We start from the raw sequence: 26,014 nt of genomic DNA, 5'->3' as shown, positions 1-26,014 counted from the left end.
GCCCTGCTCTTCAGAGCACACTGTCACTGGCACAATGGGTCACAGTAGAGTGTATGCTGACTGCCTCTCCACCAATGTCCTAAACTGCCTGAGTTTGGCCAACCTGCTCCTGCTCATCGGGAGTTCCAACCAAACCAAACCACATCAAACCAAAAAGCCCAAGAAAACAGAATCATGAATCTCCCAGAAGCTTGAAACAAGCTGGTGCAGGGAGGACCAGCTGCATGATATTTGAAGAGTATACGCATGCACAGAAAGGCCTGGGGTCTCTGCATATAACATATAGATCTTTTAAGTTAAAATCTATATCTGACAAAGATCTTAAAAGACACAGAACTATATGCAGATATTTCCACTATGGTTTAGTTTCATTTACCGACTTGTGAGGCACCTAAGAAAGACTATAAATTGAGCTACTCACTAGTTTGATCCAACACTGATTTTCAGGATGGCAAGTACTGAAACAGATCAGTCAGATCATGGGCTCTGCGGTACTGAAACTCTACAGTTGAATGCACTCAATTCAATTGAAAATGAAGTATTAAAAAAATAAAAATAACAGCAATGCTTCTCACAGAACAGGTATTCAGAGCACAGACTGTCTCCAGTTAGTGGCACCGTGTGATGAAGAAGATTGAGAAAGAGAGGGACAAGTTCCAGATTGTCAGATTTCATGGAAAGAACATAAAAATTCATGTCCATGACTTAAGCCAGCTTTAAATACTAAAGATCTAGATGAAAGCAACTGTGATAAATCTATTCTCTTGCCAGCAAAGCTGTGGAATCTCCAGCATTCAATAAAACACCTGATGCTGGGCATTACTGCAGAGAGGGCCTGGAGAAGGGGCCAACAGATTAGGCTCAGTACTGCAAGTCTTGTTCCTATGACCCATAAGAAAACTCCCTCCTCAATACCACAGCATGGATGAGAAGCATTTAGGCTGCTTATTAACACTAGAATGCATCCAGTTCATTTGATGCAGAATTCAAAATTCATTAACTTGATTTTGTTTGATGCTTAGACAGCTTGGGAATAATGAGGTCTGAGGTCACAACCAAAACAGTAAAAATTTAACACAAGACATTTTCTTTCAGCTTTTCCTGTACTGTATTTGTTATAACAGGAGGAGGAATGAGCAACTTCAACTCTTCAGCAATTATGGTTGCAGCCCCTCATTATCCCAACAGCAAGCTGGGGAAGAAGACTCACAGGAATATTTTAGTCCTGACATCCCCTTTTGCTTCCTCCTCCCACAGGCCTGGCAGCACCCAGGACCCATACCCCTCTCCTTGCACTTCCCTTCCCAGAAGTTACTGAAATCCCCAAAATATGTGAAAATGTGCAACCACACCCTCCTTTCAAAACAAAACATTAACAGTTAATCAGACTTCCCTGCAAAGACGGTTTCCTGTTTAAGCACAAAGACGACCAAGATGCCCATATTCTTATTTCCTTCTATCTGTGACTTCCCACAATTTGAAATAATAACCTGGCCTTGTATAAGGAAAATAAACCCATCTAAAAACAGTCTCTCATCCACCACACTTCAAATGCTTAGACAGCTCAAACTGTTGTTTATTGTAAAATCTGCCTCAAGAAATGTTTTTTGAATATTGTACCTCATCTCCTCTTCCCTTATCCTCAGTCCCTCAAGGACACTTTGCTTGCTGTGGCCCCCTCTTCTTGTCACAAACACCCGGTGAAGCACAAATCCGCTTGAGAGTTACAGAAGCTCACCCAGTGCATTTATTTTGGCTCATATGACAAAGGCATTTGCCTTCTGCATCCTTTGGCGAAACAGAGCGTGAGAAATGGGCGAGACAAACATGCTCTGCTCTCCTGCTTCCCTTCACTGTGTTTCTGGCAGCCACTTGCAGATGAAACCCAGGAACTATCAGTAGACTTATGTACTCCGTTGTTCCCTCCACCCTCATTCTCACCAACTGTCTCATCTTTCCCAAGTACCCAGTGATATAAAAGCATTTCAAATTAAATAGAAAAAAAAGATTAAAGGGTATTTCTTGTCCTCCAGCCATGCGAAAAGCATAAAAGCAAGGACTGGTTCTACTATTTCAATGCATTGTAAGCCACAGAAACATCAAAACTTGGCTGCTGCTTTATATTTTGCATAAAAGGCTATTATCAACATTCAACGAACTGTCAAAAATATTTTGTTTGCTACTTTACAAAACCAGATGTTTATAGTCCGTAGGAGAAAAATTCTTGCATGCAAATTTTTAAATGACAAGGAAAAAATAGAGAGGGGACATGGATATAAGAAAAATACAAAGCTTATTTCCCTTAACCCCCCCCCACCAAACACACAAATGCAAAATCATTGAAGAATTTTCCCCCAAACCCAAGAAATGTGCACAGGAACAAATAAAGTATTTACAAAGCCTTTAGTATTGTCTAACAGCTTCAAAAAAACCCACAAACTGAAGGAGTATAAATACATCCATGTGTGTATTTGCAAGGTGGGTGTTCCTAGACCAGAGGAAAACAGCAGATTCATGTAAGGACACAAAGACGAGTGATATGGAAATGTGCCCGTAGTTTTCCTTAGGCACAAGCTGGGTCTCAAAAGAGGGTTTCCTGATGCCATACACATAAAATGGCATCTATGAGGCTGTATAGTAATTTAGACACCATCTGCAAGAGGATCAGAGAAGCAATCACCACCAAAAATGCCAAAAAAGGTGCCTGGGATTCCCAGGCGCTGCCCCTTCTGCTTGTTTCTGTCTAGAGAGAAATACCAACATAATAGTGGAAATGCTTCTGACTCTGCATCCAGAGGGGAATGTGTGAAAGAACTGGCCACTGTTACTATTTTGTCTCTCACACCAAAGGAGGCCTGCTTACTTTTAAGGACAGGTGTAGACCAAGTATGTTGGTGCTCTACCAGTCTCATGCATAATTTTACAGTAGCTATGTAAAGAGTATGTAAATAACGAAACATGAAATGATGACAATTCTTTCCCTCCCTTCTTCTGCACATAAAAGTTGCAACTGACAGTGCACAGCAGAGTGAGGCTCTAGTCTGAAAGCTAAGAATCTCAACATAAAGAAGCTCATATTAATAATATGGAAAAAAACCAGAAAAAATCAAGAAACTCATTGACACAGAAGCAGCAGTAGATGGAGAGAGCTTTAAAGGAAGTGCCAGAGCTGGTTGGAAAACAGTTGCATCTATAGGAGACAGCTCTGAACTAGACCCGAGATGAGTAGCAATTGAAACTGCTGATGTGCAGGAATATGGCATTCGAAGCCCAACTTCCAGCATGAGGATTTCAAGGCATGAAGAACAACCTTTGATGTCCTTGAGAGGAGCTGTAGTACTCATGCCTGTCCAGGAGCAAAGCAAGGCTTACAGACTGTTGGTAGAGCAGAGGCTCATGCTCCCCATTCTGACTGCCTCCAGCCAGCAAGAAGGAGGACATCCAAAGGGAATATGCTCTGGGGCTGGACTAACTTCTTGTGAAAGCACGAAGGTGGGGCAGGGAGATGCTGCTGGATTGGAAGCACCAAGTCTCAAGCCCTCATATCAGAGCATCCAGAGCTTGTGACAGGTCCGATGGGAAAGGCAGTCACTGCATATGGTCTGTGTGGCTTCTGGGGCAAACCTCCCCATCGAGGGCTGCCCTCAGAGGCCTAGCAGCAGGCTGCTTTGCTGTCCCCCAAAATGGGCTATTCTTTTGGATATTCCCATTCAGACGTGCAAAGTCTAGGAGTTTAACGGAGCAGTGAAGGGATACATAATAAATGTGAGAAAAACAACTAAACTCAGAGGAAAACCCCAAGACAAGGAAACCACAGCACCAGGTGAGACTTTCACATATGCACATATGGTGACCAGTACGCTGAAAATGGATGCAACTCCATGGCTGTGAACTAAACACAGCTTGTGCCCTCCCTGGCTTCACAGCCCAGCCACCAGCTACCCTTGGCTGGGTCTCCATGCTGCCTCCACCACTGTGTTCCAAGGGTCACCCTGTGGAGTGGCTTGTCATCAAGAAAGCCACCCCTCTACCCATTTCCCCTTCCCAAGAGGTGCAGCCACCTCCAAAATGCCAATGTAACACTCCTGTCTTCTGCAGCACAAGGCTGAGGCCGTGGTAGGCGCACCCCACAACTCTCTGAGCATCACCCACACCAAGATCTGGCACAATGCTACTCCTCTCTGCTCACCCAACAAGGTTCTCCCCCCATGGCTGGCACTGCTTTCCTGCCCTCCTGCGTCTGGCCTGCAGGGATGCCAACTTTCACATCCTGAAATTCAAACACCAGACTCCTCACCATGATGCCAGGCAAACAGCCAGTGAGAAGATGGGGCCCAGCCCATTGAGCACCTCCCCCTCTGCCTCTTCCCACCCACTCATTTATAAATACCAGAGCTCACTGAATCTCTCACGCACTATCTCCAGAGGTTTTGGGCTGCTCTTCTCCCTGTATCTCTGTGGGCTGAAACCAGTTATCGCTCTCTTACCTTTGAGCACACAACCACCAAGGAATTATCTTATCTGTGCTTTACCTTTCCTGCTTCCTTCTTTCACAACCCTCTGATTCATGGCTTTGGATTCAGGCAGGCAGCAACACACAACTGAAAAGCCACATTCTATTAATTAAATGCTTCAGATGTTTCTCAGTTTATTATAGGCAGGCAGTGAACAAAAAAATGAGGGCAGAGCAGCCACAAGAATATCAAAGGTCGCAAGTCTTCAATTTCATGCCTACAACAACAGCGCTTCTGAGAGGGCAGACATTCAATCCTCATCCTCCTTAATAATTTTCAGTGCAACTTGTCCATCCATCTCATTAGTGAATATTCTTTAAATATATTAGATCTTAACAGGTTGTTCTTCCTTCTCTCTTCCCCCAAATGAAGATTAACAAATGTCAGTAGCTACTATTTTCAGTAACTACTTGTAACACAATTTGTTATTTTTCAAACAGTTCCTGAGTCTTAAAAGACGGAAATAACACCCTCTAAACCCAGATATCAAGATTCAATGAGAATATTATTACAAAGCAGCCTTTATGGGACTTTTGTTTTCAAAATACTAAATTAATTACCTTAATGCTTCTTCAAAGTGACTGCTATTCCCCATTAATGATCAGGTTTCTCTATCAGTACAGATGATGGGGAAAGATTTAGGCAGTTAGAGCTTACTGAAATCACACCTACTGTAGTTAACAAACCTTAGAGACCTTAACAGCTAGTTTTAAATTAAAGGGAGCTGTGTAAACCACATTTGCTTTACGGGAAAGGAGAAAGCCTTGCTGTATATGCAATGTTTCTAATTTAGAATTAAAACAATGCAAAACTCTCTTTGATGTTCTTCACAGCTCCAATACAAGCAACACATATATTCCAGTGAACTGAATACAGAGAAGAGATCCTCTGGCAGAACAAAGTCATTTTTGTCATGATTGTTTTCTAGCAAACATTTATAATACAAGAAATAACTCAAGGCAGAAAAAGCCTTCAGGTATATTTGGTCGGTCCTGGCTGATATTTCATTCCAGTCTGACACTAATTATTTAAGCCATTCTAAGCATACACAGTTTCAAAGAACACATTTTTTCTGAGAGTTTCTTTTCCTTGAATATTTCCAATACTCACTGGCCCAAACTACATTACTGCAGTTTACATACCTTTTAAACAGCAAAAACTCTTTTAAAAATAATAAACTTTATCATGCTTTTATCAGCGCTGACCTTTCTAAGCCTCTTTTTCATAGCAGTTAATCTAAAAAAATACCATAGTTATATATAACACTGAATTTAAAAAAAGTTGCCACAGATACATTTATCAAAAACTTTCACTAGCACCCACTTAGCAGATATAAATAAACTACTTACCTACAAGGACTTTTTAATGTTTCTTCAATTTCTGTTATTCCAGAGAATAAACTGGTATGAGCTTCTGTCAAACTACTCAAGCAATTGCAGTTCAAAAGGAGAAATACTATGTTTCCTTCCTAAGAATCACCACTCTGTATTATTAGAGGTGGAGCTGAAACAATGCTCATTAGTTTCTACTGCATAACTCATCATTAACATCTGCTTTCAAAGATTACTTTCAGAGGATCTCCAGAGGACTTTGCATTTGTGTACTGCTTGCTATGGGGCTGGCATCTGTGCTGGGGATTGAGACAATTTAGATAAAGAAAGTTTAACGTCCTTTAATATACAACCCATGTCCAACATGCTTTGTTTTAAATTCTCCAGATCAGAAACACTACTTCCCTCCCAACATGCGCACACACACCAGCTCACTGACCTGTCTTTCAACTGTATTGACTTCTGGCATTCCCATGGAGTAACTCTGCAAAAGTTTCTCTTCTTTCTGCAAGTTACTGCTTGCTTTTACTGGAGATCCAGTCTTGGACTTTTCACCAATAATCAGTAGTTCAGGCACATCATGAGCTGCCTGCTGCTTACGAATAGACATCAGGGTTATGTTTCTGTCGTTTAAAGTAGCTAAGTAGGACAGTTCCCTTTTCATTTTACTGTCCTGTTTTCTCTCCATTATCTCTCTGGATTTTAAATATTGCAGTGCCAAACAAAAGCTTTACGAGAGCGGTTATTCAGTGTCTTATCAGCCACGCTTCCTTCAGCTACGTTTACAACAGCCTGGAGAGTTCTGCCCGTCTAATCAACATGCTCATTAGGCATTCATCACAAAATCCCAGATGTAACCTGTGATCCTTGTGTACACTGCTCGCTGCACTCAGCTACCTGCTTTCCCTGCCAGTTTAAATGTTTCCCACCAATTGGCATCCCCTGTGCTTTCCGAATTGCGTTCAGCACTGCTAATCTCTGCACACGGCGTCGCGGCAGGCTCAGCCAAGGCTGCTTTCACAAGCTAGTCAAACATGACCTGTGTGCAGCAAGCAAGTGCATAATCAGCCCGGCCAGACACGCATTAGCGCCTTGTGGCCGTGAGCACAATCACAGCTCCTACAGAGGGCAACGCTACTCCATTTCCTTCTATGAAATTGCCAGGGATTTCTTGGATAAAATGTGCTCCCTTCTAACACTGAAAATGTGCCAAATTAGATAACGTACATAATTAGATAAGGCTCTTAGTCTAAAAGTCTTTCACTCATTCAGGGCATGAGAATGTTCATTTTTTGTTTCAAGAGGGAAAACAAAAGAGTGAGTACAATATTTGTATTTTCTAAAACATGCCTCTTTACCATCAGCAAGCTTTACTAAGAAACAACGAACCAAACAAAATTAAACAAGCAATTAGTGCCAGAAAGTAAAGGGAAAAAAAAATATATGCTCTCTGGCAAATTCAGTTCCCCTTAGATCCTCTGGGCAACAACAGGAAAATCTAATTTAGACAGCCATACATATGATAGGTACCATCACTAGAAGTGCCTTGAGCCAAGCTTGAATATATTTCTCTGGGATTGCCCACAGCAAATGCACAGCACTGTGCTAACACACCAAGTGGGATCTCCAGTTCCCTAAGCCCACAGTAGCACAATCCACTTCTGAAGGCACCCCTGAACAGAAACACTTAAAGAATGGCCATACAGGGAATTTATAAAATATAATTGAGGTGTTAGCAAGTTACACACTCCTTGGCTGTGCAGTGACATCAGTGCACATGCAAGCCTTAAAGTAATTGATTTAAATTTAATCAGAATTTCTTGGACTTGCTGCAAAAAGGCACAGATTTACTCCTATGCAGAGGTTAGCACAGAGGGTGAAAATGTCAGCATATCTCTGTCACCTCATGAAAACCTATGGGATAGATGACAGACACTCTACCTGTCTGGTAGGACAAATTCAGATTCTTTTTACTTCCAAAAGCAGAGGTACATCCCTCACACTCCTGCCACATTGACAGTGGTCCAGAAAGTCACCATGCAGGACATTAGCATGCTAACTTGTCTTTCTGTTCTAACTTCTCCACAAAGATGGATCCTCAGCTCTGCTCACTCCATCTAGTTCTTGACTCCACTTCAGAGGTAAGGACCATCTTTGAAAAAGAAGGTCTTCTGACAATGAAGGGAAACTCAAAATACTGCTGTAGCACTATTTTGTATCATTGTACAAGATCGGTGATAATATTAAATTTTTAAAAAGGGTTATTTTGAAAACATTTTGAGAAATGGCTCCTCTAGAGAGTCACTACAAAGAGTAAAGTATCTCTGTTTGTTCTATGTTTATCAGTGAAACGAATTAGAGCTATATCTGACTTCAGCTTGAACACTGTGCTGAAAATGCAAATTGTGTTAAAGGTGAAATACTTTCAGGAATTACTGATTTTAACTCATTTTGAAACAAGCAATTGAAAATCATACAATTTGACTTACATGAAAAAATTCAGTACGTCTTTAAATACTAAAGCTACATCTACATACTAAATACACGTATATAAAGTTAAAAACTAATCTTTGTCTTTCTAAAACAAAACAATTCTCTTCCCCCCAAAAAAAGATATTTAGAAATTGAGCTCTGTGTTCTAATTCCAAATAACAACAATTTCAAATTCTAGATTTTCTTAGTCAACAGAAATTTCAGTTTCTGGCCATCCCTAAAGTACATACTCTCAATTAACTGCCCCTTTGGAGTTTAGGCTACTTGTGCCAGCTGCAAATTGAGGGTAAGTGTTTTAGTTAAGGCTGAAGTAGCAAAGGCAATGTTACTCATCTCATCTGATGAGTTTAAAGGCAGATTTTGCACAGCCTAGGAGTTTCACCAGGATGAATCACTCAGGCTTGGTAGCATGAGATTCAGATGGCAAACAGAAAACATGCCTTCTGCCTTCACAGCTCTCTGCTAGTGTTGGGCAAAGATGTTTGCATTTTCATGTCAGAAAATGCAGAACATTCCAATAAAATTAAGTCCCTTTGACTTAAGGCCTCAAGAGCTGGTAAAATTCCAGTTTTCCTCTTCATATTACCCGCTACAATCAGACTGTATGATAAACACACAAGAATTATGTGTTTTCAGTTAAATTAAGTTTCCTGGGTTCATCAAGCATTCATCCTTGGCTTTATAGGATGTTCTGGCCTGTGTCTAATCCCTCTGGTTCCTTGCCCAAAGAAAGCATATTAAAATAGTGTTAACAATGTCTTGAAAGATGAGATGCTTGGTTCAAGGAAAAAAATTGGGGAGCTGGAGGTAAGAGGGTCACATTGCTTTAATCTGTGTGGGGAAAAAAACCTGAAAAACAAAGTTCAGCAAGAAGGAGAGCATGCGTTGGCTATAGTTCACCAGGAACAAACTGTCTGCACACCTTAGGACCAGAAACACTGAAGGAGCTTGGTGTACCACTCTTAAGAGAGGCATGAAACAAAGGATGCAGCTGCACAGAGGTGTTGTGGTCATGCTCTGTTTAAAATGATGCAGCTAACAGGACTAAGCTACAGGAATGACCCAAATGGTGACCAAAAGTTGACCTTTGTTTCATTAACTCAAAAAACCATACTACTTTTCATGCCTCTGTGTATGCTAACAAATAAAACCTGTACATGCTTTACATGTATGACTAAAGTCATTCAGGCTACACCTAAACATGAAATGATATCAACTTTAACTTTTCTTTTTCCCGTCTCTCAAAGAAAATAATATAAATGTAGCTTAAGTGGGGAAGGAGGCTAGAGGAGACTCCACTTTTGTATCCTGGGATGTTTGATGGGATGTACCTATCTCATTCCCCACAGGGATGCCTACATGGTAAGACTCGAACACGCAGGTATATCTAGGGCTTCTTTCGGAAATTTAGAAAGCAAGGTTCTGCTTGTGATTAGACTTTTAGCACTATATAGTCATCTGGCAATTAAACGTATTTGCCACAGGTTATTATTATGTGTTTTATTCATTTATTTATACATTACTTATGTATTCACACATGCTCCTGCAGATGATGTATTTATCACCAGCAATCCAATAACAATCTGCATTTCTGTTGCTCAAGAAACAACACCATCTTGCACTTGGCCATGAGAGTTACTGAACACGACCAGACTTCAATCTGGCCATGAGAGCTCATTGGGCGCAACCAGACTTACAGTGTATCGCAGTATTTGTGCAACCGTAACCATGGCAGTTCTTACTGAACTCAGCAGAACTTACAGCGCTGCATTGGCTCTGCATTTCTGTTGCTTAGAGCTGAGCTGGCTGTCACTCAGAATCTAAGCCCAGCTGCCCCAAGCCCCTGGCATCTGAGATCCACCTGGAACGCAAGGGGGTTAGTTTCTGCCAAATCTCCTTCTCTTAACACAACAGAAAGGTTAGCCCTACTCTTAATTTGACAATTTGACAGACAAGAGGAATTGGTTCAGATACGTGCACTTTGTGTCAATGCAAAGAGGGATGTATTAGTATTAATACATCACTCTTGAAATCCAGTCTGCCTTTGAATGTTGATCATTTTTCAACTCTCCTCCTCAGACATCATTCTAAACTACCAAAATACAATCCATCCTGAGGCATACAAACAATGATATAAGGGTTAACCACAAGTAATTTCCCATTTGACATATTTTGAGTTATTTTTAATTTTGTCTTCAGAATGCAATCAGCTAAAATGTTTGAATTTTTTCCCCCCATCTTAACAGAGTTAGATTTGGTTTTGGTTTTTACACATGCAACTGCAGGAAATGGAGCATTAAGTGAAAAAAAAAGTGGGGAGGGGTAGCAAAGTATTGCAAAGCTTGTAGTAATATCACAAACAACAGTGCTGGTAACTCACAGTTATCAAGAAGTTGTTAACAACATTGTTTGAGAGCAAACCCGTGAAACATCCAGCCCTTGTGTGAAACAATTATTTCTCCACTGTCAGTGCCCTCTTTAAGCCAAAAGAGAAGTAGTTACTAAAGGCATCCACTTTTTCTTCAAATAAATCACTGCACTTGCTCAGTAGTCATTTTGCAGTCCTACAACAGGCAACACAAACCTCACATTTCCCACATGAATCAAACAGTTGCAGCTGAAAGTTCAGTGGAAGCTTGGTCATATTCATGGTACATAACTATGTCCCTGACTTCTCCAAACTAACTGACATACTTATTACTGAACATAAAAAAAATGCCATACCTTTCTGTATGGACAGGCAACAAAACTCTCTCTTTAAATACATTTGTTCTTAGTTTTGAGCCATGAAATCAGAAAAAACTCTTTGGTTCTAAGAAAACAGGCAGCAACTAGATACACAAGTGCTTCTATAGCATGAATGGGATACATATTTCTTGAAAGAGATGAAGAAGTGTGTCCATAAGTACTATTATTTCTTACACTGTAAGAAAAAGGGAAAACATACAGAAATCCGAAATATAAGTGATCAAATTCCTACCCGCCACGAATAAAATTGCTTAAGAGTTGATGACCTCATTTCAAACCCAATCAGCTCAGACTTTGGCTTCAGTTTTTCAGGAAGCAGACTCAATCTTCTCTAAATATTTAGAAAGGTTTGTTTGCTCGAAATCAGCAAAACTCAACAAAGCACCTCTTTTCTAACAGGGTCCCAAAACATGTATTGATTTTTTTCATTCCACAGCTTTTTGTATGATTGCAAATTGTGTGGACTTGGTACTTTGTCTGCTCTTAGCAGTGTTGGTTTCATTATGATAATTTCTGTTATCTGTTTATACTGCAGCAATTTGTTTTCAAGGGCCTGGAAACTACTAGGCTGATCATATTACCATAGAAAAAGACACACCTTGTGGGTCAAGGTTTAAGTGCAAAGAACAATTGCAACCTGCATGAATTAATTCAAGTCAAGATTTCCACTAATGTTCATTTACCAAGAAGGTTAAGAAGGCTGGCAGAACTTGTAAGGCAGTGCCACAGCAAAACCAGTAATTTTACTTCTGTGTTTCCAACTTAATTTTCTAATATTGTCCACGATTTTCTCTTGCTCAGAAGTGGTTCTGGCTTGTGAAGTTCAAGCAAAAGCTTTTTAGAATTCCATGCATAGAAAAAGGACCCATATTTTACCCATTTTAACTGCAATATTTCAAATATAACTTGAGAATGAGTAACAGTACAAAAGTAACTATTTTAAAAGGCTAATTTGAGAAGACAGAAAAACCTATTACTTGTGAACTAACATTTGTTATCCATATTTAGAAATAAGAAATAATTAAAGTATTGATTCAATTTTTATTTTGTAAATTTCTTAGTACTTTTTGTAGCACTTTAAAACTATCTCTTACACTTGTTCGGAAAAAAAATAAGTGATAAGTCTCTGAGTTGTGATTTAAATAAATGATAGGACTGATTTTTTTATTATTGTTTTTTTCCCAAAGTACACTGCCATTCACCCTGTAGCAGGCAAACTAATAGCAGACCCTAAGATGCCCTGACAAATCTGCAATTAAATTTTCCCCTATGCAGATCAGGAATGCAAGCCTATGTCTTAAGTGACCTCCATATAAAATAGATATTCCTGTAAACTGTCCCCAACTGAAGAGTCCACACCATTTAGGTTTACTATTAGTTTTAAGAACACTCTCATGCCTGTATTTCTGGCTCTGTGGTCAGTGTTTAATCCCAAGCCAAACTGCTCAGCCTCTGAAATCACCTTCATTTCAAGAAAAAAAACAAAAGGCAAAACAGCATCTTGTGTTTGCATTACAAATGCCATGTCTAAAATAACATATTGCCTTTGTTAGGGCAGGTTACATATTAAAGGCAGTTTCTCTTAACAGCTATTTCTATCTTATCCTGGCAGGAACCACCTATATACACAAAGAGAGAAGAAATTCCCAAATCCGTAAGTAAGCTTGAAAGCTGAACTCCTCACCACAGCACCTGCGCTCCTCCAACACAGAGCCTTGAGCAAAGTCCTATCTGCTTTCTTGGTGATACAGGCAAAAGTCTGTCTGTGAAGAGTTTCCACTTTCTACATCATCTGTTTCATTCTTTTACTTCTTTTTTCCCTCCTCTCTCTGTGGACTGGTTGCAGCTACGGGGTAGAAAAAGGCATGAGGGTGTTAGGGCCCTCCCTGTGACCTCACTCTTGCAGAGAGCGTAATCTCTCAGGTGACCCTGTCACGGGGCTCAGGCACAGCCCAGCCAGGGTGGCACAAGGGCCCTTCTCACCTGCCCTCCACTCCCTGCCCTTTTGGACCCTGCCACATGCTGCCAAGACAAGGCACAAGCTCCTTCCATGAGCGAACAAACCTAAGCACTGCTCATGAGCCTCTGATCATACGCCATCACCATGTGTGGGACTGAAGGGAACAGGAGGGGGAGCAGCAGGGGCCTCCCTAAATACAGTGCTGCCCTTAAATGCATTTTTCTTCCCAATTTGGAGGTGGATGAAGATCTGCCAGCTCTCTGGCTGACCTACTCTGCCACAGCAGGCAAGAAGTGAGGAGGGAAACTGATGAGGCTGCACCAGTGCAGAGCAGAGCGGGACAATCCCCTCCATCGACCAGCTGGAACTGCTTTGCCTAATGCCCCCTAGGACATGGTTGGCCCTCCTGGCTGCCAGGGCACTGCTGACTCATATTTAACTTGCCATCAACCAGAACCCCCAGGTCCCTTTCCATGGCACCGCTTTCCAGCATCTCATTCCTCAGTCTGTCCATACATCTGGAATTGCCCCATCCCAGGTACAGAGTCCAGCACTTTCCCTTATTGAACTTCATGTGGTTGCTGATTGCCCAGCCCTATAATTTGTCAAGGTCTCTCTGCAGGGCCTCCCTGCCTTCAAGGGAGTCAACAGCTCTTCCCAATTTTGTGTCATCTGCAAACTTTCTTAGTATCCCTTCCAGTCCTGCATCCAAAGTCATTTATGAAAATGTTGAAGAGGACAGGGCATAAGATGGAGCCCTGTGGAACCTCACTAGTGACAGGTCATTAGCTGTATTTCTACAAAAATCCCGTCAATTAGTTGCTCTTCAGGGCTAAGAACTATACAGCACTGCACTTTCTAGGTCTAATATCTTGCACGAACTTACAGTTAATTCTCAGGCAAGAGCCAAAGGCAATGAGGTGCCAGTTTTTTTCAGTGGAAAAAACATACTTCCAAGTGACCATGAAAATAAATGGAGTGTGCCTGGATAGAGTCATACTGATTCACTGTAGAAGCTTATAAAAACTAAGACGAGAAAAAAAATTAATATGAAAATCTATTTGCTGCCATTGTTTTTTTTCTTTCTTTCTTTTTCTGGAATACTTGATAATAATTTCCTATTAAATAAAATAACATGAGCAGCCTACAACAATTCAGGTAAGGATTCAGGTGGAAATGTCAGACCTACAGCAACAGTCAGGGATGAAACTATCAACACAGGAAACTGTTACTGCTGCTGCTATGCAATCTCTTCCATACAAACAGTTGCTTTGAAAACCATCTAAGGGAAATGGCAATACAGAGTAAACCTCTTTCTGTTTACAACTATTTTTATCTGAAATATGTAACACCTGGATTGAAATACACAGTTAAAATCCTAGTTTAAAATGCAGATGAGTTTTCTCAGATTGTTTCCTGTGGCAAGCATACTGGCTCATCATGACTCAAACTCACTGTAAAAACAGTGTTTGTTTATTGCATGAGGAATACCCAGAGGAAACTGGAGACATTTGACTCCTAAAGAGTTCCTGGGACCCTGTGATTGTGAGAAAAAGTAAACAAAAAAAAGCCTTCTAACTCTAAAATTGAGGAGTTTTTCAGCTCTCAGCAATACTTTCGTTTCCAGAGTTCACCTCAGTCTGTTCTCTAGGCAAAGAATGTTTCTTCCAAGGACATGTTTAGTCAAAACCAGTGCATTCTGCAGCTCACTATAAAGGACAGTAACCATACTGAGAGTTGCTGAGCAACCTTCTGAAACTTATTTACTGCCCAAAATTCCTGGAAAGCAGAGTTGTTAAGCCATGGAAATTCAGGCTCAGTTCATTTATCGTTCCCACCTGGTACCTCTGCTTGCTGAAAGAAAAGGTAGTGTGGCAGGGAACTACTTTTAAGCAGCCCTGGTTTACCATCCAAAAGAGGATCTTTGACTGAATCTACCCCATGGGAAAATCATTGACCTTCCAAGCTTTCCTCATCCTCAGAATAGAAATAGTCAGAGGAGGTGACAAGGCACAGTGTCTGCATGTCTGGACTAGCCAAACAGTCTCCTCCAATAATTTTAACTCCCTTCTGTCCTGCTCTGCAGGCAGTTTCTCGTTCCTTTCTCTTTCTTAAGCAGTGCCAAGGAGCCAGACACGAGCACAGAATGCAAATCCTGCCTTGTCCTGGCTTCATGTGAAACAGTTTGGATTTTCATCTGAATAACACTCTCCCTTGCTTCCTGAAACAGGCAGAGAGGCACATACAAACATGTGCACAAATGCACCTTGAACAACCTTTAAAATTTGATGATGGAAGCACTTCACTCAGTGAAAAAATTCACAGTGAAGTTTTGCAGCTTCCTAAGTAGTTTCATAGTTGATTTAAACAGGTGTTAAGGTATGACTGTGAAAGAGGTGGTCCTTCATGATCCCCTTCATGCACATAATTAGGTACAGATGGTCCCAGATATGTTACTATTTACATAAGGAAGAATGAAAAGCAAGAAGGGTTTGAGTCTGCTATCACAGACAGTCAAAAATGATCACCAGCTCCTTAAGAATCCCAAAATTCCACCTGAAAAAGATGAGATTTAAAGTGAGTCTGCATGTTATTTTGCAAGCTCAGTGATATTATCAGTAGGGGTCCATAATTTGCCATCTCATTTCTGCCTGTGCTCTGAGTTGCTTGAAAACATGTCCTCCACCCACCCTAAAAATAGCAGACATTTAGAGTCCATGGAAGGTTAAAACACTCACCCGATCTACAGGATTAAACTCCAACAGTGGAACTGATTTGTTTTCCTACATGGTCCTTGCCAAACTGTAACAATTTGTGTGAAAATTATCTTCTGTTAATCAAAAGCTATGGGTTCAACCTGCTTAAATTGCCTGGTGATGCAAATAAACATGCTTTATAGGCATTCCTGCAAAAATTCTGCATAAATCCAAGCTACTTAATTCTTCATTGCTTCTGCCAAAAAAAAAAAAAAGGCCAGCTTTTGCTCACAGATACATGGTGCAAGCACCCGTGCCCTAGAACATGTAACTCAAAATAAAGGATGAGAGTGAAAAAAAACTTTTTACTAGAATTGCTTATATTTAGCAACTTTAATATTACAACATACCAGTAAAAACAACCCCTTAGCGTTTTTCCCTAGATTTATCAATGCCACAATGTATTTCTAATGCTTGCGTTTTGCTTTACAAATATTTAGCATAGAACTGGTGTAACTTTATTTCTGCCTTCACAGCCTATCACAAGATGTATAAAAATTAAAAACTTACTGTGTATATGAATGACCTAAGATTCCTTCTGCTAAAAACAGTCCCAGGCATTTTGGTAGCTAAGACAGCAGCCCCGAACAAGAGACTTGGAGCTACACAGTGAATGTTTCTGAAAGAAAGTAACTGTACAAGAAAATATAAAAGACCACATGACTGTCATATGAATATCCTTAGACAATATTAATCCAGTTTCTTTCTATTATTACTTGCCAGTGGTTTTATCTTACTAGGTTACTCATATGTGGAGTACTCAGCAAGAATGAGAGCTACAAAAATATTCTTTAAAACTGTCTCAAACGCATCGTAGGCTTGGGGAGAACACAAAGTGAGTGGGTTCTGCTATTTATTCTGAATACCACTCATTTCAGAAGGCCTGTTTGCATGGGCTTTCTTTCAGAGTAAGGACCTTAATAAGGAAAGCAATTAAAACAGGACAAAAATGCTTACAGAAGCAACAAAAGATTAAAAGATTGGTACGTCTGTGGGAAGATGAAAACAAAGCTGACTTCATGGCAAGACTAGTTTAATTTCGTTGGCATGTCAGCCTCATGGAATTTTCTACAGACAAGGTTTTGAATAGTGTTCTCACTGCTGGAGTGGGAACACCACAGAGAGCTCAGTGCTGCTCTTGCTGAAGTTATTGTCAATACCCTAAATGCATGCATACAGTATCGCCTGCCACACAGGCATTAAGGTGGGGAAGTCACTAAGTGGTGATCGCTCAATTAGTCTGTGTTGGACATTTGCACACTAAAGGTAAGCCTTGCAGTCCATAAGTCTGTCAGCAACCTCAGAAGCTGAATGTGATTAATGAAAAGTTAACAAAATAACTGTTAAAAACAATAAGTCTGTTTTTAATTACCACTAGAGGGGCTAAGAAAAAAATAAACTATGATGATTAAGAGACTGGAGCATCTCTTCTGTAATGAAAGGTTGAGGGAGCTGGGACTGTTCAGCCTGAAGAAAAGTCTAAGAGAGATCTCATCAATGTGTATAAATACATGAAGGATGGAGCCAAGATCTATCAGTGGTGCCCAGTAACATGACCAAAGGCGATGGACACAAACCAAAACACAGGAGGTTCCCTCTGAACATCAGGAAACACTTTTTCACTATGAGGGTGACCAAGCACAGGTTACCCAGAGAGGTTATGCAGTGTCCATTCTTGCAGGTTTTCAAAACTGGACTCAGTCCTGGGCAACAGCTCTAGATGACTCAGTTTGGGCAGGGGGGCTGGAGAATGGTGTCCAGAGGTCATAGAATCATAGAAAGGTTTGGGTTGGAAGGGACATTAAAGATCATTTAGTTCCAACCCCTCTGACTGGTCAAGGCTGCCTCCCATTAGATCAGGTTGCTCAGGGCCCCATTAAACCTGGCCTTGAACACTTCCAGGGGTGAGGAATCCAGAACTTGTCTGGGCAGCCTGTTCCAGTACCTCACCATCCTCACAGGAATTAGTTTCTTCCTAACATCTAATATAAATCTCTCCTCTTTTAAACTGTTGCCCCTCGTCCTATCACTATCTGTCCATGAAAAAAGTCAGTCTCCCTCTTTTTTGTAAGCCCTCTTTAAGTACTGGAAGGCTGCAATTAGGTCTCCCTGGGCCCTTCTCTTGTCCAGGCTGAACGACCCCAACACCCTCAGCCTGTCTTCATGCAAGAGATGTTCCAGCCCTCTGATCATCTTAGTGGCCCTTCTCTGGACCTGCTCCAACAAGTCTATATCTTTCCTGTGCTGAGGACCCCAGAGTTGGGTGCAGCACTCTGGGGTGGGGTCTCAGAGCAGAGTAGAGGGACAGAATCACCTCCCTCGACTTGCTGGTCACACTGTTTTTGATGCAGCCCAGGATGCAATTAGCCTTCTGGGCTGTAAGTGCTCATTGCTGGGCCATGTCCAGCTTTTCATGCATGGGAACCCTCAAGAAACTGCAGGGTTGCTCTCAATGAGTTCTCCCAAACTGTACTCATGTTTGGGATTGCATCAACCCAGGTGCAGCACCTAGACTTTGAGCCATTGACCACAACTCTCTGGCTCCATCCATCCATCCATCCAATCAATTTCACCCAAGCTCAGCCATTCTGTGATTCTATGAACTATAAATTATCAGAACTGAGAAAACTATTTGCTACTCTCACCATCATGCAAATTTCTCCCTACAACAAGTGAAACTTAAGAGCCAAATAGGTAGGTGCTCCCTCATTAATTAATCTTCTTGCTTCCTGGAACTCTTCAGCATTATTACTTAAGTCTCATCTTAATTAAACCATGGCTAACCTGTGGTCCTTCGGCTTCATAAAGACATTCAGTTTAAGATTCATACCTTCCAAGGGAGTGACCATGAGCTCCTTTTGAAGTCTGTGAGGAGAAACACAAATTTCATCATCTAAAATAGACTGGACTTCTTGTTCCCTGGAAGAACTTGCCTCTTCTCTGAACACAGGCAATAATCTTCAAATGCTGACATTACAAGAGAGGTGTCTTGAGTTGAAAGACATGAATCCAGCAGAAATCTCTTCTGTAAACATACCACAGGCTTTTCAGGGACTGCTCTGTCAGGGAAGAGGAAAAAGATTAAGAGAGAGAAAACAATGCCTGTAGCACCCTCCTTCTGAGAGCTGTTGGTTCAGAAATGAAATGTATGGCCATGCTCACTGGACCTCCCAACAGAACTCTTCCAATTTACCTACTTACATAAGTGTAGAGATGCTCTGGTAAAACCTACAGTCAGTGGTATTTAGGACAGTCAAAATAAATAAAAACACCAGTAAAATAGCCAATAAAACTTTGAGGGTTTGACATGTTTCCAGTTTCACTCCCACGTGGATTGTCCTTCTAAGTGGAAAACTCAATCCAGGCAGGTCAGAATCAAATAACCTAAGCTGGACTCTTCTCACTCCCACTACAGTAGAGACTGTGTCTCTCTGCTTCAGGCTGTAGCAATGGCCACATAAACTAATGATTCAATACTTTCCAACCAACATTCTTCTGATTAGGAAGACACAGGATAACCTTCACAAAAATCCCTAACACCTTTAAGACCTCAAAATGCACAGGTGGCTAAGATATGAAATGGATCATGCTGACCTCAAAGAGGCTGAAAGATCACAGGTTCTGGAAAAGTCTTGTTCAAAGAAACAGGGTTTAAAATTCCCTTACATTTTGGACAGCCTCAACTCTGCAAGAGACTGGAGAATGAGTTATCTGGATCAAATTTCCCACATAAAGCATTTTATGATTTTAAAATGGAGAATGTGGTGGGGGAAAAAAGCATTCAGCAATGTGATAGGAGATCGGAAATATTTGGGATGGTTCTACCTAAGCCCCTCCTGACCTACATAGTCTGGTAGTTTCACTCAACGCTTCCCAGCATCCGGGAGCAGGACGAGTTCCTTACATCATTCCAAGAAAGCTTTTTTAGAAATACGTAGTCTTGATGTAGACTAACGCATCATTAGTAGCATTTTAAAAAACTGACCTGTTCAGTCTTATCACTGCACTAATCCTCTGGTCTGTGCATATATTCCCCAACCATGACAAAATAGGACACAAAGCACATTAGACAGAGACAACCTGGACATCTTCCAGTGGAAACTGTCCGCAGTGAGTGTGTTCACGGAATCCCTTTTAGAGACACTGCCAGGCACAGGGTGTGCTAGACACCCTGCCCTCGGCCTCACAGCGATAACTTGCACAAAGTCGCACAGAGGTCCCTCGCTGTAAAGACGGATTCACTAACAATCAGGAGGTTAAGGCTGAGCTGGAAGCCAGGACATGGAGCACCATCCTCTCCTGGCCAAAGAAAGGGGCCAGCATTTACATTTCCAAAGGCAAAACCTGGATATGATGGATTGTCAAAAAAAAAAAAAAAATCTGTCCCCGGGGGGAGCCTCTGCCTCCTCACCATCCTCTCCCTTCCATCCTCCCCGCAGGATTGAAGGACGTCACTGTATTGCACTGAGAGGCCCGTGTTGTGTCTGACTAAGCTATGTCAGTGCCGTGCTGCTTTCCACTCTCTTCGTGGCATTCCCGGGGAAGATGGTTTACGTAGTAGCACAGCGCTCCCAAGAACCTAGTGCACCTCACTTCTCTCACGGGGTACGGGGCTCTGCACTTGCTGTGGGGAGGACGGGGCGGACGAGAAGAAGGAGGAGCAGGAAAAGGAAGAGGAGGTGGAGAAGGAGGAGGCAGAAGAAGAGCAGAAGCCGGAGGAGAAGGCAGCGGAGTCGGAGGCAGCGACGGCGCCGTTCCCGCCCCTCCGGGGGCGGTGCCATCCGGGAGCCGATGCCAGGCTGGTCCCTCCCTTCGCGGCCGGGAGCCGCCCTTTCCGTCGGGAAGGGGATGCGGCGTTGTCCAAGATGGTGGCGGGAGGGTTGTGCCTGTGTGGGCTCATCAGGTACCGGGGTGCGGGGGCGGCGCGTCCTGGCAGCGGAGAGGGAGGGGAGGAGGCAGCCCCTTCCTGGCCGCGCTCCCACATCCCCCTGAGCCCGCCCGGGCAGAGCGAGGTGGGATGGTTTCTGCCCGGCTCCTCGCCGTGCCGCCGGCCCCGGATGGGTTAATGTGCTTTTCCGCTGCTCCCTGCCGAAAATGGAAGTGTTTCCTGACGTGTCAGTCGTGACGCGTGGGTGGCCGTGGGCAAGTCCTTTGGCGCCGAGTAAACGCTATTTATCATAAGGCGTAGCCCAGCAGGAGGAACCAGGCGCTGTCCCTGTGAGCCCCAGTGGGCCAGGAAGACACTCCTGTGAGAAACATCCCGTCAGTGGTTTAGGGGAGCTGAGAGGGCGGCGGTGGAGAGCGAAGGGAATACCCCTGTCAGCGTCTCAGAGGCCACAGGAAACGGGTCACTACTCAGAGAAGCTGCACGGCGCTTCTCTGGAGAGCTGACATAGCTCTTCATATCTCAGGGGAGTGGGAAATGGCTGGCCCCAGTAAATTGGCACCAAAGCAGTTCGCAATAAGGCAGGCCAAACAGGAACTTGGACTGAATAAAATTCTTACAGTAAATCTATTTAGAAATCACTCTGCCAGTTTTATATTGCCCGATTGCTGAGGGCATGCAGCTTTTAGTGTGTAGAGCACATGGAGATAGATACAGGTATATGGCATGAGTAAACAATAATAAATGATTGCAAGGTAACAGGAGTGGGAAAAAGTGATCTTTATCTAAGCAATGTAGAGTAGTGGTTTTATTTCTGTAATTGTTGAAATGATACTGATGATTTCTGACATTAGAAGAACTCAAGAAATTGTTGAACTCCTGTAGCTCTCCCTGTAAGCCCTTCTTGCTCAAGTTCATACATAGTATTTCTTTAAAGCAGTTATGTATTTTAAAATTTCCGGCTTGTTTCAGATTGCTGTGCTCATTGTTAATTCCTGCATTATTTCTAAGTGGAATTTTGTGCATCTGCTTGGTGGTACTGCTGTGGGTAATACGGCTCTGGATACAACAAAGGAAAAAGCAGTTAAGCTCAGCAGGAAGAGACGGGAAGGGGCCATTGCTGGTGGCCTTTTTTCACCCATATTGCAATGCAGGAGGTGGAGGGGAGAGAGTCTTGTGGTGTGCTATAAGAACGCTCCAGAAAAAGTAAGCATATATGTTTATCAAACGTATTTCATTCTTAGCTTCTGATGGTGTTACTTATGCATTTTACTTAAGTAGGTATTATTAATCCACCAGTCCTATGTTTTATTTTACATCTGAGTTCCATGTGGCTGCACCATTCCACTTCATCACTTTACCCAGATTTTGATCTTTTCTGCTGTGGCATCTCTTACTTTTTTCTGTATATCCTTGAGAGAAACACCCCCACCTCTGGTATGGAATTTTGTATAGCCATAACTCATCAGTAGATAACTGATAATCTTGATACTTGCCTCTTGGTGCAGAAGACAAAAAAAGTTAATATCTGAAGTGGATTTGACATTGGCACATCCCCTGATTTGCACAGTTGTGTGTATTTTGCTCATGCTATGCAATAAACAGACATCTAGGGCAGTGTGGTCTTAAGTCTGTAGATAATGCTGAGCTCCTTTTACTCCATAATAATATTCCCCAAGTCCTCAGCCATATGCTTTTCTGCAAATCAGGAAAAAACTGTGGAAGTATTAGGAAAAGTGTAATTTAATTGAAGTCATTTCATAGCTATGTCAGACATTTGTTCTCACATTCTTCTTGAGTAATTTTGAACAGATAATAGTTTATTGTTAAAAAATTCGAAGAGAAGAATGTATGAAATTCTTTTTCTCTATTCTTACAGGTACAGAAATATAACGTGTGTTGTTTACACTGGTGACAGAGATGCCACTGGAGAAGAAATAGTAGAAGGTGCTTTCAGAAGATTCAACATCAAATTAATTCATCCTGTGAAGTTTGTATTCCTAGAAAAACGCTACCTTGTGGAAGCTTCTCTTTATCCTCACTTCACTTTACTGGGACAAAGTTTAGGATCAGTGTTCCTTGGCTGGGAAGCTCTTCTAAAGTGTGTTCCTGATATTTATATTGACTCAATGGGTTATGCTTTCACACTTCCCCTCTTTAAATATTTAGGAGGTTGTCGCGTTGGATGCTATGTCCATTATCCCACTATCAGCACCGATATGCTTTCTGTCGTTAGGGATCGGGATACCAGGTTTAACAACACAGCCTTCATTACAAACAGCCCTTTCTTCAGCAAATTTAAGCTTGTCTACTACTACTTCTTTGCTTTCATGTATGGGTTGGTTGGTTCCTGCAGTGATGTGATAATGGTTAATTCTTCTTGGACGCTAAATCACATCCTTTCCCTCTGGAGAGCTGGGGCTTGCACTAGTGTTGTGTATCCTCCATGCGATGTCCAGACTTTCCTGGGTATTCCACTGGAACTGGAAAAGAGCACCAGTGAATATTCCATTGTTTCTGTCAGCCAGTTCAGGCCTGAAAAAGATCATCCTTTGCAAATCAGAGCCTTTGCTAAATTGCTGAAAGAGAAGCGAGTGGGGCAGCAGCCATCGTTGAAGCTGATCTTAATTGGAGGCTGTCGTAACCAGCAAGATGAAGAGCGTGTAAATAACCTGAAACGTCTTTGCGAAGAGCTGGGAGTTGGTAACGATGTGATGTTCAGGATAAACATTCCCTTTGAGGAGCTTAAGAGACACCTGGCAGAGGCCACCATCGGTCTGCATACAATGTGGAATGAGCACTTCGGGATCGGTCAGTACCTTTCCTCAGTTCAGCCGTTTGTCCCTCGGTGTGCAGGCATAGAGGTCTGCATGCCGAGCAGGTGTTCAGCTCCCATTCCCATTAGAGCCAGTGTAGCTGCAGTAAAGCCTACAGGACCAATGCAGATGTCTAACCACTAGGTGCTACTGTAGTGCAAGCTGAAGCGCTGTAGTCGTAGACTGTTAATCCTGGGCATCCCCTGGTCACCTAAACAGACAGCTAGTCCCATCTATGCTGCCCAGGATGTCCTGCTGACCTCCAGCTATCACCCTGCAAGGTCATGGGTCACCTTATGGTCCTTTTGTTAGGTTTGCCAGCCTTACACAGAGGCTTTCCAGAGCCCCAAAAGGCAGCAGGTACTTCTGATTAAGCACCTTAGATTGTGCTCCACAGACTGCAGGAGGAGCTTAGACACAGTTTGTGTGTAGATGTCCATGTGTAGAGATTTTGGTTGTATTTCACCTGCCTCAAATGCTGTTTGAAATGCCATGGGGCTCAAGCTGCTGTTTCAAAGGTGTGAGTCTCCCACAGATCTTGTCTGTTATAAATAAGCCCCGTGTAGATGCCACCAGGTACCCTGGGCCATCTCATTGCACTATGCACCTGTGCTGATGCAAATAAATCAAGTCCTTAAATCAATCAGTGTAGCATGGAGCAGAATTCCAAAGAGGAGCTGAGTCCTGGTTTGCAGTGTGCTCTCATACAGAATTAAGGTATGGGGCTCAGTTTATTTGGATTAGTTGAGTCCTGACCTTGAGAGATTGCCCATCTGCCATAAATCTACAAGAGGGTTAGTTAGCAGCCAAGCAGATGGATGCCATACTTGTCTATAATGTGACTAAACTGCAGGCAGTGTCTTCAGACTGTCAGAGTACAATTTAAGTATCAGGAGTAGTAGTTTATGCTCTGGTCTGTTCTGGAACCGTGGAGGAGAATTAAGTTGTTATATACATTGTATGCTCTTACTATGCCACTGCTTTTAGCTGAGAAAAGCTTACTGATTCCCATTTCATTAAAATGTCTTCCATCAAAAATACAGATGTAGCAATAACAGTTTTTACTAGTGTCTTGCTGACTTGTCAAAAGCTGTAAAGATTTGTTAATCTGCAAAATAGTGAACTTCTGAATATTATCTAATTGAAATGAGTTTTACTGTTGTTTTAACTTTCCAGTGTTTTATAGAGAGTCAAAGTACACGATGTGCACATTCATATCATCGTATTTTGTATCTTTTACAGGAGTAGTTGAATGTATGGCAGCTGGCACAGTTATTCTGGCTCACAATTCTGGAGGCCCGAAATTAGATATTGTGGTACCCTATGAAGGACATGTTACAGGCTTCCTAGCAGAAAATGAGGACAATTATGCTGAAACGATGGCTTATATCCTCTCTTTGTCTCCTGAAAAAAGATTAGAGATCAGAGAAAATGCTCGTCGCTCTGTGCACAGATTTTCAAACCAGCATTTTGAAGACACATTCCTGTTATCCGTGGAACCATTATTTAAATAAATGTATATAAATAAAAATTTATATGAGTAAAATTAACTTTTTGTATTTGACTGTGTGGCACCTGTAAATATATCTAATCTATGATCCCTTGGTCCCATTCAATAAAGAGGTTTTTTTTCTTGATGCCAGGCTATCTACTGTATGTAACAGATTTTTTTTCTACTGGGAAAGAAATGCTTCTGCATTGACTTCATGACAGCGTGGTGCACTTCAAAACCCTCTGGATTCACAAATCATGATACTGCTTTAGTAACAGAACTACATCAGGAAGCTCTTTAATTTATTGAATACTTTCAGTCTTCACCCATTTTATGGCTCTCTTCCCATAGTCATACTTTTTCGAAGCCAACACTTTTGTTTTGTACCCTTTCTACTCAGTAAATTTTTTTTTCCTGGAATCTACAGCACATTTTCAATTTGATCTCCCCTGTTGTGTGGCAAAATTCTGTTACATAGGATTTTAATTGTAGTTCTGAAGATCTCTACCTACAGTGATTCCTTTAGGATAAACATGTGGTAGTGTGCTTTTTATAAGTGTAATAACTGCACTTTTCTGTGATCCTTATATTAGGTATTTCCTCATGTCCTTTCATGTATAACAACTTAATAGTATTTTTCCAACCCTTCTCCTTTGAAAGGTTTTCTGTTCCTAGGGAATAGAAAGGTCTAGATTAGAGGGCATAATTAAATGCTATGCAAACATGAATGTTAAAGCTCTAAGTGACTGCTTATTATAAAACTGAGAACAGTACAAACTATATGTTCAAGAATTTGACACTTGCGTTTGTATGAAAATGGAAAAAACGCATAGCCCTTTTTTTAGCCTTATATTTTAGCAAGCTAAGAGAAGTGCAAAACTTTAACTTAGCAGATGTCTGCTGTATATACAGTACAGCAGAGCAGAGATAGTCTAGGAGGTTCCTGGGCTGTGTGGAAGATAACTTCTTGACAGAGCTGGTCAGTGAGCCAACCAGGGGCGGTGCCTCACTAGACCTGC

At 41.8% G+C, this 26,014-nt stretch overlaps 2 protein-coding genes across 7 annotated transcripts in view; one reads left to right on the top strand and one right to left on the bottom strand.

Annotated features, from left to right (window-relative positions):
* The window catches only part of ATP7B (ATPase copper transporting beta), a 45,015-nt gene extending 24,611 nt beyond the window's left edge, over positions 1–20,404 (bottom strand). The window contains exons 1-2 of one of the 5 annotated variants that reach the window (XM_032678937.1): positions 20,214–20,404; positions 18,633–18,861 (exon numbers count right to left, since the gene is read on the bottom strand). In XM_032678937.1, the coding sequence (XP_032534828.1) occupies positions 18,633–18,695 (63 nt within the window). In that variant the 5' untranslated portion in view covers positions 18,696–18,861; positions 20,214–20,404. Of the gene's footprint in view, positions 1–5,863; positions 6,145–6,284; positions 6,786–18,632; positions 18,862–20,213 lie in introns of those variants that run through there. The other 4 variants (XM_032678938.1, XM_032678936.1, XM_032678933.1 and 1 more) reach the window with 4 other exon arrangements.
* Positions 20,405–20,522: 118 nt separating this feature from the next.
* On the top strand, positions 20,523–25,150 carry ALG11 (ALG11 alpha-1,2-mannosyltransferase). Of its 2 annotated transcripts, none has more exons than XM_032678941.1 (4): positions 20,523–20,705; positions 21,699–21,893; positions 22,567–23,498; positions 24,746–25,150. In XM_032678941.1, exons 1-4 carry the CDS (start codon positions 20,668–20,670, stop codon positions 25,015–25,017), a joined length of 1,437 nt encoding a protein of 478 aa, XP_032534832.1. In that variant the 5' UTR covers positions 20,523–20,667; the 3' UTR covers positions 25,018–25,150. The 2 variants fall into 2 exon arrangements, with proteins under 2 accessions (XP_032534832.1, XP_032534830.1); XM_032678939.1 differs by having other exon boundaries at positions 20,573–20,705; positions 21,660–21,893; positions 24,746–25,140.
* The last annotated feature ends 864 nt before the right edge of the window (positions 25,151–26,014 follow it).

Source organism: Chiroxiphia lanceolata, chromosome 2 (assembly GCF_009829145.1).
Source record: "Chiroxiphia lanceolata isolate bChiLan1 chromosome 2, bChiLan1.pri, whole genome shotgun sequence".
In the NCBI taxonomy this organism is placed as follows: Eukaryota; Metazoa; Chordata; class Aves; order Passeriformes; family Pipridae; genus Chiroxiphia; species Chiroxiphia lanceolata.
This window is presented reverse-complemented; position numbering and strand designations above follow the sequence as displayed.